The following is a 14,307-nucleotide window of genomic DNA, read 5'->3' as shown; positions in this document are numbered from 1 at the left end:
TAAGCGCTTAACAAATACCAACATCATTATTATTATTATTATTTATCGAGAGCTTACTGTGGGCGGAGCACGGTTTTGGAGAACGCGATACAACAGAGTGGGTAGACACGATCCCTGTTCGAAAGGAGACATTAGTCTGGAGGGGAGACGGACATTAATATAGATTACAGATATGTATATAAGTGCTATGGGGCTGAGGGCAGGGTGAATAGTAAGTGCTTAAAGACGCAGAAGGAAGAGAGAATAGAGGAAACGAGGGCTTAGTCGGGGAAGGCCTTGTGGAAGAGATGTGATTTTAATAAGGCTTTGAAGGTGGGGAGAGTGATCATCTGCTGGATGTGAAGGGAGAGGGAGATTCAGGCCAGAGGCAGGACATGCGTAAAGGGTTGGCGGCGAGATCGAGGTACAGTGAGTAGATCGGTGTTAGAGGAGTGTGTGGGTTGGGTTGTAGGAGGAAATCAGTGAAGTGAGGTAGGAGGGGACAAGGTGATTGAGTGTTTTAAAGTTGACAGTAAGTTGTTTCTGCTTGATGTGAAGGTGAATGGGTAACTAATGGACGTGCTTGAGGAGTGGGGGGCATATGGACCGAACAGTTTTGTAGAAAAATGATCCAGGCAGAAGAGAAAAGTATGGGCTGTAGTGGGGAGAAACAGGAGGCAGGGAGGTCAATGAGGCGTTGTTGCCATTCATTCACCATTCAATCGTATTTATTGAGTGCTTACTGTGTGCAGAGCACTGTACTAAGCGCTTGGAAAGTACAATACAGCAATAAAGAGACAATCCCTGCCCACAATGGGCTCACAGTCTGGGGGGAAGACAGAAATCGATACAAGTAAACAGGTGTCAATATAAATAGAATTATAGACATATACATATATACATAAGTGCTGTGAGGCGGGGGGGGGGGAGCGAAAAGGGAGCGAGTCATGGTGATACAGTAGTCAAGGGGGGACAAGGTGTTTGGCTCAGCACAGTAGTAGTTTGGATGGAGAGGAAAGGGCTGATCTTGGTGATCCTGTGAAGGTAGAACAGGATCTAAGAATAATAATAATGATAATAATAATAGCTTAGTACAGCGCTCTGCAGACAATAAGTGCTCAATAAATATGATTGAATGAATGAATAATAATCATAATCATGGTATTTGTTATACGCCTACTACGTGCCAGGCGCTGTACTTAGCCCTGGGGTGGATACAACAAATCGGGTTTGACAGTCCCTGTCCCACCTTGGGGATCATATTCTTTTCATTCATTTAGTTGTATCTATTAAGCGCTTGGGAGAGTATGGTAATAACAATAAACAGACACATTCTCTGCCCACAATGAGCTTACAGTCTGGTGCGGGGGGGGGGGGCAGACAGTAATATAAATAAATTAATAAATCTTCATCCCCATTTTACAGATAAGGGAACTGAGGCATAGAGGAAATGAAGTGACTTACCCAAGGTCACACAGCAGACAAGCAGCAGAGTGGAATTAGAACCCAGGCCCTTCTAACTCCCAGACCCATGCTCCATCCACTAGGCCACACTGCTTCTACTCAATATGTATTGAAGCCTTCCCTGACAAACTTCTCAATCCCCTCTCTTATCTTCCCTCCCTTCTGTGTCACCTATGCACTCCATACTCACCCTACCCCCACCCACAGCACTTATATATACATCTTTATATACTCACTTGCTTTCACTACCTGTAATTTAATTTCAGTCTCTCCCTCTAGATTATAAACAATTTGAGAGCAGTGTTTCGACCATCTCTGAGAAGGGCAATAATGTCCTAATCTTTGAAAAGAGCAGCTATGTTTCCACTTTGAAAATAGTAACAACAACATAATAATAACGGTATTTGTTAAGCACTTACTATGTGCCAAGCACTGTTCTAAGTGCTGGCGGGGGGGTAAGGGGGGGTGAGGGGTACGGATGTACCCGACGACTCCTCTGCCGGCCGCCTGCTATCCCTCCTCGACTCTGCCGACCTCCTCCTCCACCATACCGCGCCCACTCACCGACTCGGTCACACCCTCGATCTCGTCATCTCCTACCGCTGCACTATCTCCTCACTCACCAACTCTGAAATCCCTCTCTCTGACCATAACCTTCTCACCTGCCTCATCTCTCACACTCCCTCCCCCTGCAAATCTTCGCTACTGCCCCACAGAGACCTCCGCTCTCTCGATCCCATTCGTCTTTCCAATAGCATCTCGCCTCACCTTGCCGCCCTGTCCTCTCTTCCCACTCTCGACGAGCGGGTCTCCGCTCTCAACTCCACCCTCTCTACTCATCTCGACTCTCTCGCCCCCCTTTCCCTCCGCCGCTCTCGCTCCACTAACCCACAGCCCTGGATCACCTCCTCCGTCCGCCTCCTACGCTCCTATGCTCGAGCTGCTGAGCGCCGCTGGCGAAAGTCCAAGCACCAAGCCGACCTCACACACTTCAAATTTATCCTTTCCTGCCTTAACTCTGCCCTCTCCTCCACCAGGCAAAGCTTCTTCTCCTCCCTCATCGACACCCATGCCTGTCACCCCCGCCGATTGTTCCGGACCTTTAACTCTCTCCTTAGGCCCCCTGTTCCTCCCCCTCCCCCATCTCTCACCCCTAATGATCTGGCCACCTATTTCCTCACGAAAATCAACACGATCAGGTCTGAGCTCCCCAAAGTCACCCCTCCGCCTCTCCCCTCCCCCCCAACAACCCCCTCCCCTACTTTCCCATCCTTCCCTGCAGTATCCTCAGAGGAGATCTCCTCCCTCCTCGCAAGTGCCACCCCCTCCACCTGCGCCTCGGACCCCATTCCCTCTCACCTTCTTAAAACCATCGCCCCTGCCCTCCTCCCTTCCTTAACTTCTATTTTTAACCACTCAATCTCCAAGGGCTCCTTCCCCTCTGCCTTCAAACATGCCCACGTCTCCCCCATCCTAAAAAAACCCGCTCTTGACCCCACTTCCCCCTCCAGTTATCGTCCTATCTCCCTACTACCCTTCCTTTCCAAAATCTTAGAACGAGTCGTCTACAATCGATGCCTAGAATTCCTTAACTCCCATTCTCTCCTAGACCCCCTCCGATCTGGCTTCCGTCCCCTCCACTCTACCGAGACTGCTCTCTCTAAGGTCACCCGTGACCTCCTTCTTGCCAAATCCAATGGCTCCTACTCCATTCTGATCCTCCTTGACCTCTCTGCTGCCTTTGACACTGTCGACCATCCCCTCCTCCTCCATACCTTATCTCACCTTGGCTTCACGGACTCTGTCCTCTCCTGGTTCTCCTCTTACCTCTCTGGCCGATCATTCTCGGTCTCCTACGCTGGAGCCTCCTCCCCCTCCCATCCTTTAACTGTTGGAGTTCCTCAAGGGTCAGTTCTTGGCCCTCTTCTGTTCTCCATTTACACTCACTCCCTCGGTGAACTCATTCGCTCTCACGGCTTTGACTACCATCTCTACGCAGATGACACGCAGATCTACATCTCTGCCCCTGTCCTCTCCCCCTCCCTTCAGGCTCGCATCTCCTCCTGCCTCCGGGACGTCTCCACCTGGATGTCGGCCCGCCACCTAAAACTCAACATGAGCAAGACTGAGCTCCTCATCTTCCCTCCCAAGCCCGGTCCGCTCCCAGACTTCTCCATCACCGTGGATGGCACGACCATCCTTCCCGTCCCGCAGGCCCGCAATCTCGGTGTCATCCTTGACTCGTCCCTCTCGTTCACCCCACACATCCTATCCGTTACCGAGACCTGCCGGTTTCACCTCTACAATATCGCCAAGATCCGCCCTTTCCTCTCCACCCAAACGGCTACCTTACTATTACGGGCTCTCGTTATATCCCGGCTAGACTACTGTGTCAGCCTTCTCTCTGACCTCCCTTCCTCCTCTCTTGCCCCGCTCCGGTCTATTCTTCACTCCGCTGCCCGGCTCATCTTCCTGCAGAAACGATCTGGGCATGTCACTCCCCTTCTTAAACAACTCCAGTGTTGCCTATCGACCTCCGCTCCAAACAAAAACTCCTCACTCTAGGCTTCAAGGCTCTCCATCACCTTGCCCCTTCCTACCTCTCCTCCCTTCTCTCTTTCTACCGCCCGCCCCGCACGCTCCGCTCCTCTGCCGCCCACCTCCTCGCCGTCCCTCGGTCTCGCCTATCCCGCCGTCGACCCCCGGGTCACGTCCTCCCGCGGTCCTGGAACGCCCTCCCTCCTCACCTCCGCCAAACTGATTCTCTTTCCCTCTTCAAAACCTTACTTAAAAATCACCTCCTCCAAGAGGCGTTCCCAGACTGAGCTCCTCTTCCCCCTCTACTCCCTCTGCCATCCCCCCTTTACCTCTCCGCAGCTAAAGCCTCATTTTCCCCTTTTCCCTCTGCTCCTCCACCTCTCCCTTCCCATCCCCACAGCACTGTACTCGTCCGCTCAACTGTATATATTTTCGTTACCCTATTTATTTTGTTAATGAATTGTACATCGCCTTGATTCTATTTAGTTGCCATTGTTTTTACGAGATGTTCTTCCCCTTGACGCTGTTTAGTGCCATTGTTCTTGTCTGTCCGTCTCCCCCAATTAGACTGTAAGCCCGTCAAACGGCAGGGACTGTCTCTATCTGTTGCCGACTTGTTCATCCCAAGCGCTTAGTACAGTGCTCTGCACATAGTAAGCGCTCAATAAATACTATTGAATGAATGAATGAATAAAAGGTAATCAGGCTGTCCCACGTGGGGCCCCATTTTACAGATGAGGGAACTGAGGCACAGAGACGTGAAGTGACTCGCCCAAAGTCACACAGCTGACAAGGGGCGGAGGCGGAATTGGAACCCATGACATCGCGGGCATCTTTGAGGAGGTTAAGGCTGTGGCCATCTTAGAGAAGACTCCAAGCAATGATCACTTTTAAAAACGGCCAAACTGCGACCATCTTGGGAGGAGAGCGGTGTCGCGGCCATCTTGGAAGAGGGCGGTGTCGCGGCCATCTTGGAAGAGGGCGGCGTCGCGGCCATCTTGGAAGAGGGCGGCGTCGCGGCCATCTTGGAAGAGGGCGGTGTCGCGGCCATCTTGGAAGAGGGCGGCGTCGCGGCCATCTTGGAAGAGGGCGGCGTCGCGGCCATCTTGGAAGAGGGCGGTGTCGCGGCCATCTTGGAAGAGGGCGGTGTCGCGGCCATCTTGGAAGAGGGCGGTGTCGCGGCCATCTTGGAAGAGGGCGGTGTCGCGGCCATCTTGGAAGAGGGCGACGTCGCGGCCATCTTGGAAGAGGGCGGTGTCGCGGCCATCTTGGAAGAGGGCGACGTCGCGGCCATCTTGGAAGAGGGCGACGTCGCGGCCATCTTGGAAGAGGGCGACGTCGCGGCCATCTTGGAAGAGGGCGACGTCGCGGCCATCTTGGAAGAGGGCGACGTCGCGGCCATCTTGGAGGAGGGTAATACTGCGGCCATTTTAGGGAAAGCGTCTGCTGGCCATCATTGACAAGAATAGGGTAATTCTAGTGTGTGTGGGCGCGCAGCGTCTTGGGTATCAGTGTATGTCGTTTATTCTCTGAACTCGACCGTTAGAGCATAGTAATGGTGAGGGGCTTCCTCCTGTCCCTGGCCAGACAGGGATGGCCCTCTGAGGGCTTCCACGGCCCAGGCTTTCCTGGCCCTGCCTCAATTATAATAATGAAGGCATTTGTTAAGCGCTTACTATGTGCAAAGCACTGTTCTAAGCGCTGTGGGGGGGATACAAGGTGATCAGGTTGTCCCACGTGGGGCTCACAGTCTTAATCCCTATTTTACAGATGAGGTAACTGAGGCACAGAGAAGTGAAGTGACTTGCCCAGAGCCACACAGCTGACTAGCAGAGAAGCGGGGATTAGAAACCAAGACCGCTGCCTCCTAAGCCTGGGCTCTTTCCACTGAACCACGCTGCTGCTCACTTCTTTCCATGTGGCTCCGTCACCCTCACGCTCAAACCAGTCTTGGGTGAATGTAGCGAAGCAGCACGGCTCAGTGGAAAGAGCCCGGGCTTGGGAGTCAGAGGTCATGGGTTCGAATCCTGGCTCTGCCACTTGTCAGCTGTGTGACTGTGGGCAAGTCACTTCACTTCTCTGTGCCTCAGTTCCCTCATCTGTAAAATGGGGATTAAGATTGTGAACCTCATGTGGGACAACATGATAGCCCTGTATGTATCCCAGTGCTTAGAACAGTGCTCGTGCCTCACCCCCTTTGCCCTTCCCCCTGCCCCACAGCATTTCTGTGTTTTCATATATAACTATAATTCTATTTATATTGATGCCTGTTTACTTGTTTTGAAGTCTGTCTCCCCCCTCTAGCCTGTAAACCTAGTATGGGTAGGGATTGTCTCTCTTTACTGCTGAACTGTACCTTCCAAGCACTCAGTACAGTGCTTTACGCACAGAAAGGGCTCAATAAATACAGCTGAATGAATGAATGCTGTGTGACCTTGGGCAAGTCAGTTAATTTATCTGTGATCTGTAAAATGGGGATGAAGACTGTGAGCCCCACGTGGGACAACCTGATTACCTTGGACCTTCCCCAGTGCTTAGAACAGTGATCGGCCCACAGTAAGCTCTTCACAGATACCATCACTATTCATTCATTCAATGGTATTTATTGAGCGCTTACTACTAATAATAATGTTGGTATTTGTTAAGCGCTTACTATGTGCAGAGCACTGTTCTAAGCGCTGGGGTAGATACAGGGTAATCGGTTGTCCCACGTGAGGCTCACAGTTAATCCCCATTTTACAGATGAGGTCACTAAGGCACAGAGAAGGTGACTTGCCCACAGTCACACAGCTGACAAGTGGCAGAGCCCGGATTCGAACCCATGATCTCTGACTCCCAAGCCCGGGCTCTTTCCACTGAGCCACGCTGCTTACTGTGTGCCAAGCACTGTACTAAGTGCTTGGACAGTACAGCTCGGCAACAGATAGAGACAAGCCCTGCCCAACAACGGGTTCACACACCAATATCCTGCCAATTAGAGAAGCAGTGTGGCTCTCGGAAAGAGCTCGGGCTTGGGAGTCAGAGGTCATAGGTTCGAATTCCAACTCCACCACTTGTCAGCTGTGTGACTTTGGGCGAGTCACTTCACTTCTCTGGGCCTCAGTTCCCTCATCTGGAAAATGGGGATGAAGACTGTAAGCCCCATGAGAAGCAGCATGGCTCAGTGGCAAAAGCCTGGGCTTGGGAGTCAGAGGTCATGGGTTCGAATCCCTGCTCTGCCACTTGTCAGCTGTGTGACTGTGGACAAGTCACTTCACTGTGCCTCAGTTAACTCATCTGTAAAATGGGGATTAACTGTGAGCCTCACGTGGGACAACCTGATGACCCTGTATCTCCCCCAGCGCTTAGAACAATGCTCTGCACGTAGTAAGGGCTTAACAAATGCCAACATTATTATTATCAATTCCCCGCGGGGGGCGGGGGGAGGAGCTCCTCAATGGGCCGAGCCGGGCTGGGTCCCCTCGGTCCTCCGGACGGCTGGTGGCGCTGTGGAGATCCAAGCCTCCCGCCCCGCCATCTCCCTCTCTTGGCGGGCGGGCGCGCGGCCCTTCGGCGCGTGGCGCCTCAGCGGGCTGGCGGGCGCGCGGGCCCACCCTGCCCCGACCGCTCGGTCCGTTCTGTGGCCTGCGGCGGGGCCGGGGGGCGGCAGCGGCCGGCCGACCCACCGACCGCCGCCCCCATGTCGCTCAAGGCCCTGCAGAGCTCGGGGGTGGCATTTCGCCGCATCCTCGCGCACTTCCCCGAGGACCCCAGCCTGGCCTTTGCCTACGGGTCCGGAGTCTATCGCCAGGCGGGGCCCAACGCCGAGCAGCAGGTGAGCCCGGCCCGATGGGCGGAGGCGGCCGGGGAGGGGGTCCCACTTGGGTTCCTGCTCCTCGGGGGTGGCCACTCGGCTGCTCGACTGACCTTCTCTGCGCCTCAGTGACCTCCTCTGGAAAAGGGGGACGAAGGCCGTCAGCCCCACGTGGGCCCACCTGCTGACCTCGTGTCTACCGCAGCGCTTGGAGCATCGTAAGCGCTCGCTGAAAGCAGCAGCGGGGGTTGAGTGGCAAGAGCCCAGGCAGGGGAGTCAGAGGTCCGTCGGTTCCAATCCTGGCTCCGCCGCCGGTCAGCTGTGTGGCCTTGGGCGAGTCACTTCACTTCTCTGGGCCTTAGTGACCTCGTCTGGAAAATGGGGCTGAAGACTGGGAGCCCCACGTGGGACCTTGTATCTCCCCCAGCGCTCAGAACGGGGCTTGGCACATAGCGCTTAAACGGCTACCAACATGATTACTATTAGTATTACTAAGCAGCCTGGCCTAGTGGAAAGAGCACGGGCCTGAGTGGCAGAGGACCTGGGTTCTAATCCCCCTCTCCTTGTCTACTGTGGGACCTTGGGCGAGTCACTTTACTTCTCTGGGCCTCAGTTACCTCATCTGGTGATAAGATTCCTGTTTTCCTACTCGGGAAAAGGGACTGTGCTTTGAACAGTCCAGTGCTCAGCACACAGTGAGTGCTCAGTAAACACCATGGATTGATTGACGTGATTATTTTGCATCTACCCCAGCCCTCAGTACAGTGCTTGACCTTTAGTAAGCGCTGAACAAATACTATTATTAGTATTTTCGTGATGGAGGTTTTTTTATACATGCAGGACACTTACTAGACACTTGGAAGTATATGATTCCCTGCTCTATAGAAGCCTTCAGTCTTAAAGACACACAAAAGTGGATAAATATGCATTAGTCTAAAAAGCATAAGGTTGGATATAAGAAACGGGAGGATAAATACATTCGTAAAAATGAAATACACAGATAAATACACAATTGTGTACTATGTTCTTCCCAGGTTCTACCTTCACTTTGTAACTGTCAACACTGACAGCAAAAGGAAGGAGACCAACAGACGTAATTCATAATTGTCATATTAATCAAAGGTATTTTTTAAGCACTGTGTGCAGAGCATTGTACTAAGAGCTCGGGAGGGTACAATACAACAGAGTCGGTTGTCATGTTCCCTAGCTACGATGAGCTTACAGTCTAGTGGGGATACAGAATACTGCGTACGGTTCTGGTTGCTGCTCTTGAGAAAAGTCACATTTAAACTGAGAAGCAGCGTGGCATAGTGGAAAGAGCACAGGCCTGAGGTTCAGAGGACCTGGGTTCTAATCCTTGTTCCACTGCTTACCTGCAGTGTGACCTTGGGCAAGTTACTTCTCTGTGTTTCAGTTCCTTCATCTGCAAAATGGGGATTCAGTCCCTGACCACCCCTCCTACTTACACTGTGAGCTCCATGTAGGACCTGATTATCTTGTCTACCCCAGCGCTTAGTACAGTGCTTAGCACACAGTTATCTATTCACCTTCCTATTTAGTATGTGAGCCAGGGACTGTGGCCAACATGATAAACGTGTATCTACTCCAGCACTTGACAACTCCACACACAGTAAGCACTTTAAAAATACCATATAAAAACATGTCTGAAAAGGGAGGGAGTGCAAAACCTGGCTCTGGTGAAAGAAAAAGGCCCGGTACAGCAATTCGAACAACTCTTAGGTACCACCAAATCCTGTTGATTCTTCCTCTACATTTCCATAATCCACCCCTTCCTCTCTATTCAAACTGTTAACCCACTGGTTCAGTTGATATGGACTCGTCACATCCCAACTTTTCTACTGCAACATTTCCTCATTGCGTTCCCAGCTCCCAGTTCTCCCCTCTCCAGTCCTTACTTCATTTCCAAAATATCGTTCTGGGCACGTCACCCCACTCTTCAGAAACCTCTAATTGTTGCCCATCCCTCTCTGCGTCAAGCCAAAATGCCTGACCATCAGCTTTGAGGCACCCGGTCAGTTCTCTCTCCCCTGCTTATTCTCACCCCCCACTGCAATCCAGTCTGCATGCTTTTTCCTCTCAAACCAATCTACTCCTTATGGTTCTTGACTCTCTTGCTACCGACCTCTTGCTTATGTCCTCCCTTCTGCCTGGAACCCACTACCCCTTCACACCCAGCTCTCCCCATCTTCAAAGCCCTCTTTAAAATCATTCATTCAATAGTATTGGGCGCTTACTATGTGCAAAGCGCTGTATTAAGCGCTTGGAATGTGCAACTTGGCAACAGATAGAGACAGTCCCTGCCCAGTGATGGGCTCACAGTCTAATTGGGGGAGAGAGACGACAGAGCAAAACAGAACAAAACAAAAAACAAGACATTATCACGATAAATAGAATCGAGGGGATGTACACCTCATTAACAAAATAAGTAGGGTAATATATACAAATGAGCACAGTGCTGAGGGGAGGGGGAGGAGCAGTGGATGGGGTGGGAGGGGAGGAGGAGCAGAGGGAAAGGGGGCTCAGCTGAGGGGAACGGGGAGGAGTAGAAGGAAAAAGGGGGAGCTCAGTCTGGGAAGGCCTCTTGGAGGAGGTGAGCTCTCACATCTCCGGTAAGCTTTCCCCAATTTCTCATCACCTCACAATCTCCACAACTCCCAACTACCATTTCAGCATTGTCTCCCAACTCCGTTGTATCATTACTATTATGGCATTTAAGTGCATACTATGTGCCAGACTGTACTGAGCACTGGGGTGGATACAAGCAACTCAGGTTGGACACTGCCCCTGTCCCACGTGGGGCTCACAGTCTCAATCCCCATTTTACAGATGAGGTGACTGAAGCCGAGAAAAGTGAAGCGACTCGCTCAAGGTCACACAGCAGACAAGTGGTGGAGCCGGGATTAGAACTCGGACCTTCTGACTCCCAGGCCCGTGCTCTATCCACTACGCCATGCTGCTTCTCCGTTCAAGGGCTTAGTACAGTGCTCTGCACACAGTAAGCACTCAATAAATATCATCGATTGAGTTCTCTGTCACCTAAGGACTTGGTCAGTCCTCCCTCCCCCAACTGGTAGCACCGATGTATATATCTTTATATTTTAACTCCTACTTGTAATTCATTTTGTCGGACTTCCCCAGTTGGTCGAAAGCTCCTTGAGGAAAGGCATCTAACTCTATTCTACTCTCCCAGGCACTGCTCACAATGCTGTGCTCACAGACACTCAAATACTTGATGTCACTACCGTGGCGGCCTTTTCAGCCATCAAGGACTAGTGCCCCAACTCGTGTAGGCTTGGGCTAGCTGTTGGGAGGCTGGTCTTGTACCCGTCCCCAACCCCTCTTGTCAACTGTCGTGTATATCGGAGACTGAGTACACCCAGTTCTAATAATAATGTTGGTATTTGTTAAGCGCTTACTATATAACGTGGGTGGAAGGAGCACAGGCCTGGTGGGGCGGAGGGCGTGCGTTCTAATCCTAACTGCCACTTGCCTGCTGCATGACCTTGGGCATGTCTCTTTACTTTTCTTTTCCTCATCTGTAAAATGGGGATTCAATACCTGCTGTCCCTCCTACTTAGCCCTTGAACCCCACGCGGGACAGGGACTGTTTCCGTCGTGATTAACTTTCACGTTCCCCAGCGCTTAGTACAGGGCTTGGCACATAATACCGTCATTATTATTGAAGAAAAACTTGCGTTTATAGCAGTCGCCCGTGTCCGACGTGGCCACACACGTGCTACTCTTTTCTCCCGACACCCTGTCACGCTGCATCCAAACAGGTTCCCGAGGTCGGAAGAACGTTCCCTAATTCCCTAACAGCGTTTTAGCCCAAATACAAAACGAAAACACGTGTTGTTAAGAGAGAGAACTGAATGTAGATGCATGTTTAGGTGCTTTTTTTTTTTTTTTTAAACTCTGTCTTTGGTTTCTCTCATAGAACCTTATGCTGGACTTTGTGTTTACAGTGGATGACCCTGTTGCTTGGCATTCAAGGAACCTGCAGAAAAATAGGACCCATTACTCTTTCCTAAAATTCTTCGGGCCGAACGTCATCACTGATGTTCAGAATAATTATGGGGCTGGCGTTTACTACAATTCAATGATCCCCTGTGATGGGAAGGTAAGCGACATGGGGTTTTGCCTTGGAGTTGTCGGTTTGGCACGTTTGGATCCAGCGGTGGGTGGAAGGAAACAGGAACGTACTAGAAGAGGGTTCCAGGAAGAAGACGCGCCAGGCTTCACAGGGGAACTCGGAGAGTACTGCGTGGCTCCTGTTGGGGGCCGGGTGGTCGGGATATGGCTGGCAGAGTGCGGGCTTGGCCTCTGTGGCACCTCTCCCACAGGGTATGGCTCAGCCAGCCCGACCCCTCAGCGGCCATCTTGCCATCTGCCCCGGTCCCCGGTCCCCATTGCAACCCCCAATCCCCGCCCTGCCCTGAGCCAGGTTTCCAGGGCAAAGAAAGCAATGGTGACCTGCTCAGTCGCTCCCTCACCCTGGCCGCCTGCCACTGAGGTATTCGGGGGGGAGAACCAGCGGGAGCGTTCTAGGGAGAAGGCAAGCGAAAGAGTGGGGGAAGGAAGGAGTCTCCTTCTCTTAGTAGTCTCCTTCTACATCCCAGCCCGCACACTCCACTCCTCCAGTGCTAACCTTCTCACTGTGCCTCGTTCTCGCCTGTCCCACTGTTGATCCCTGGCCCACATCCTACCTCTGGCCTGGAATGCCCTTCCTCCTCAAGTCCTCCAGACAATCACATTTCCCGCCCTCAAAGCCTTACCGAAGGCTCACCTCTTCCAAGAGGCCTTTCCAAACTAAGCCCCCCCTTTCCTCAGCTCCCCCTCTCCTCCGCGTCACCCCGACTCGCTCCCTTTGCTCTACCCCCTCCCCCCACCACAACACTTGTATATAAATGTACATATCTATAATTCTATTTATTTATATTAATGCTTGTTTACCTCTCGACATGTATATATCTATAATTCTATTTGTTTATATTGATGCCTGTTTACTTTGATGTCTGGCTCCCCTGCTTCTAGACCGTAAGCCTGGTGTGGGCGGGGATTCTCTATTGCTGAATTGTACTTTCTAAGTGTTTAGTACAGTGCTCTGCACACAGTAAGCACTCAATAAATATGATTGAATGAATGAAGCACTGGTGTAGATGCATGTTTATCAGATTGGACACCCTCCCTGTCCCATATGGAGCTCACAGACCTAATCTCCATTTTGCAGATGAGGTAACAGGCACAGAGAAACGAAGTGCCTTGCCCAAAGTCACACAGCAGACAAATGGCGGAGCCAGGATTACTCCTGCCAACCTTTCTTCGCTCCTCTCATAAAACAGATCAGCTCTCACGCTTTGCTCTCCTAACTTCAACCTACTCACCGTACCTCAATCTCATCTGTCTCGCCGCCAGCCCTTGCCCAAGTTCTCCCTCTGGTCTGGAGCTCCCTCCTCCTTCATGTCCGACAGATTATTCCATAAAATAATAGTTATTATTAATGGAAAGAGCACAGGCCTGGGAGTCAAAGGACCTGGGTTCTAATCCCAGCTCTGCCAACTGCTTGCTGTGTGAACTTGAGAAAATCGCTTAATTTCCCCGTGCCTCAGTTTCCTCGACTGTAAAATGGGGATGCAATACCTGTTCTCCCTCCTTACTTAGACTGTGAGTCCCATGTGGGTCAGGGACTGTCTGATCTCATTATTTCGCATCTACCCCCAGGGCTTAGTACAGTACCTGGCACAAATGCTTAAATAAAACAACAATAATAATAGTATTTAAGCACTTATTAATTATTATTATTACTGAATCTCAGGAATCAAAAACCAGTAGAACAAACTGACCTCCTGATGGAGAGGAGAGGGAAGGGGGGAATTTGACATAACTATAAATGTCATTGCTTGGCCACACATTTTTATTCTGTTCCAAGGCAAAGTATGTCAGCAAAAAGTGAAGGCTAGTATTAATTCGAGCCTTTCCCTCTGAATAATAAACAGACTGTTAATTACAAGCTGAGGATCTGAATTCATGCTCTTCTTTCCAGGAGACATGATTTTTCAAGAGGACCTGCACTTTACATCAAGGCTCTGCAGCAGATTTTTAGAGGCCCATAGTGAGGGAAGGAATTGTAGCATCAGAGAACAAAAAAGGGTCTTGATTCTGCAAATATTTTTTGCCACAGGTAGGATAATGTTAACTAAAGAAGGGCTATGAGCAAGTCCCATGCTAAGAGAAAGAACAGATGAATAAAAATAAAGCAATAAATAGGAAGCAATTCAGACAGTCTAAATCATTTTGAAATGGTCTAATTGGCAAGGGCTTGAGGGCTGAAAGGTAAAATAAAATATTTGAACACAGTGATAGAGAATATCACTTGCAGCTCTCAACTTGAAAAGTACTCAACAGAGAAGTGTCAGCGGTGCAGCAAAACTGTGGAGGAAAGCCAAGCCTCAGTGACCAGGCACCTTGACAATACTTCAGCCAGGAAAGATGCCATTTAATTCTTTGCATTT

General features: G+C 50.9%; 1 protein-coding gene across 3 annotated transcripts in view; it reads left to right on the top strand.

Moving 5' to 3' along the window:
* The first annotated feature begins 7,561 nt into the window (after nt 1-7,561).
* The window catches only part of TAMM41 (TAM41 mitochondrial translocator assembly and maintenance homolog), a 28,819-nt gene continuing 22,073 nt past the window's right edge, over nt 7,562-14,307 (top strand). Inside the window, exons 1-2 of one of the 3 annotated variants that reach the window (XM_016228254.3) lie at nt 7,562-7,795; nt 11,733-11,915. In XM_016228254.3, the coding sequence (XP_016083740.2) occupies nt 7,661-7,795; nt 11,733-11,915 (318 nt within the window). In that variant the 5' untranslated portion in view covers nt 7,562-7,660. The remainder of the gene's footprint in view (nt 7,796-11,732; nt 11,916-14,307) is intronic. The other 2 variants (XM_029051988.2, XM_016228255.3) reach the window with 2 other exon arrangements.

Source organism: Ornithorhynchus anatinus, chromosome X1 (genome assembly GCF_004115215.2).
Source record: "Ornithorhynchus anatinus isolate Pmale09 chromosome X1, mOrnAna1.pri.v4, whole genome shotgun sequence".
Classification (NCBI taxonomy): Eukaryota; Metazoa; Chordata; class Mammalia; order Monotremata; family Ornithorhynchidae; genus Ornithorhynchus; species Ornithorhynchus anatinus.
This window is presented reverse-complemented; position numbering and strand designations above follow the sequence as displayed.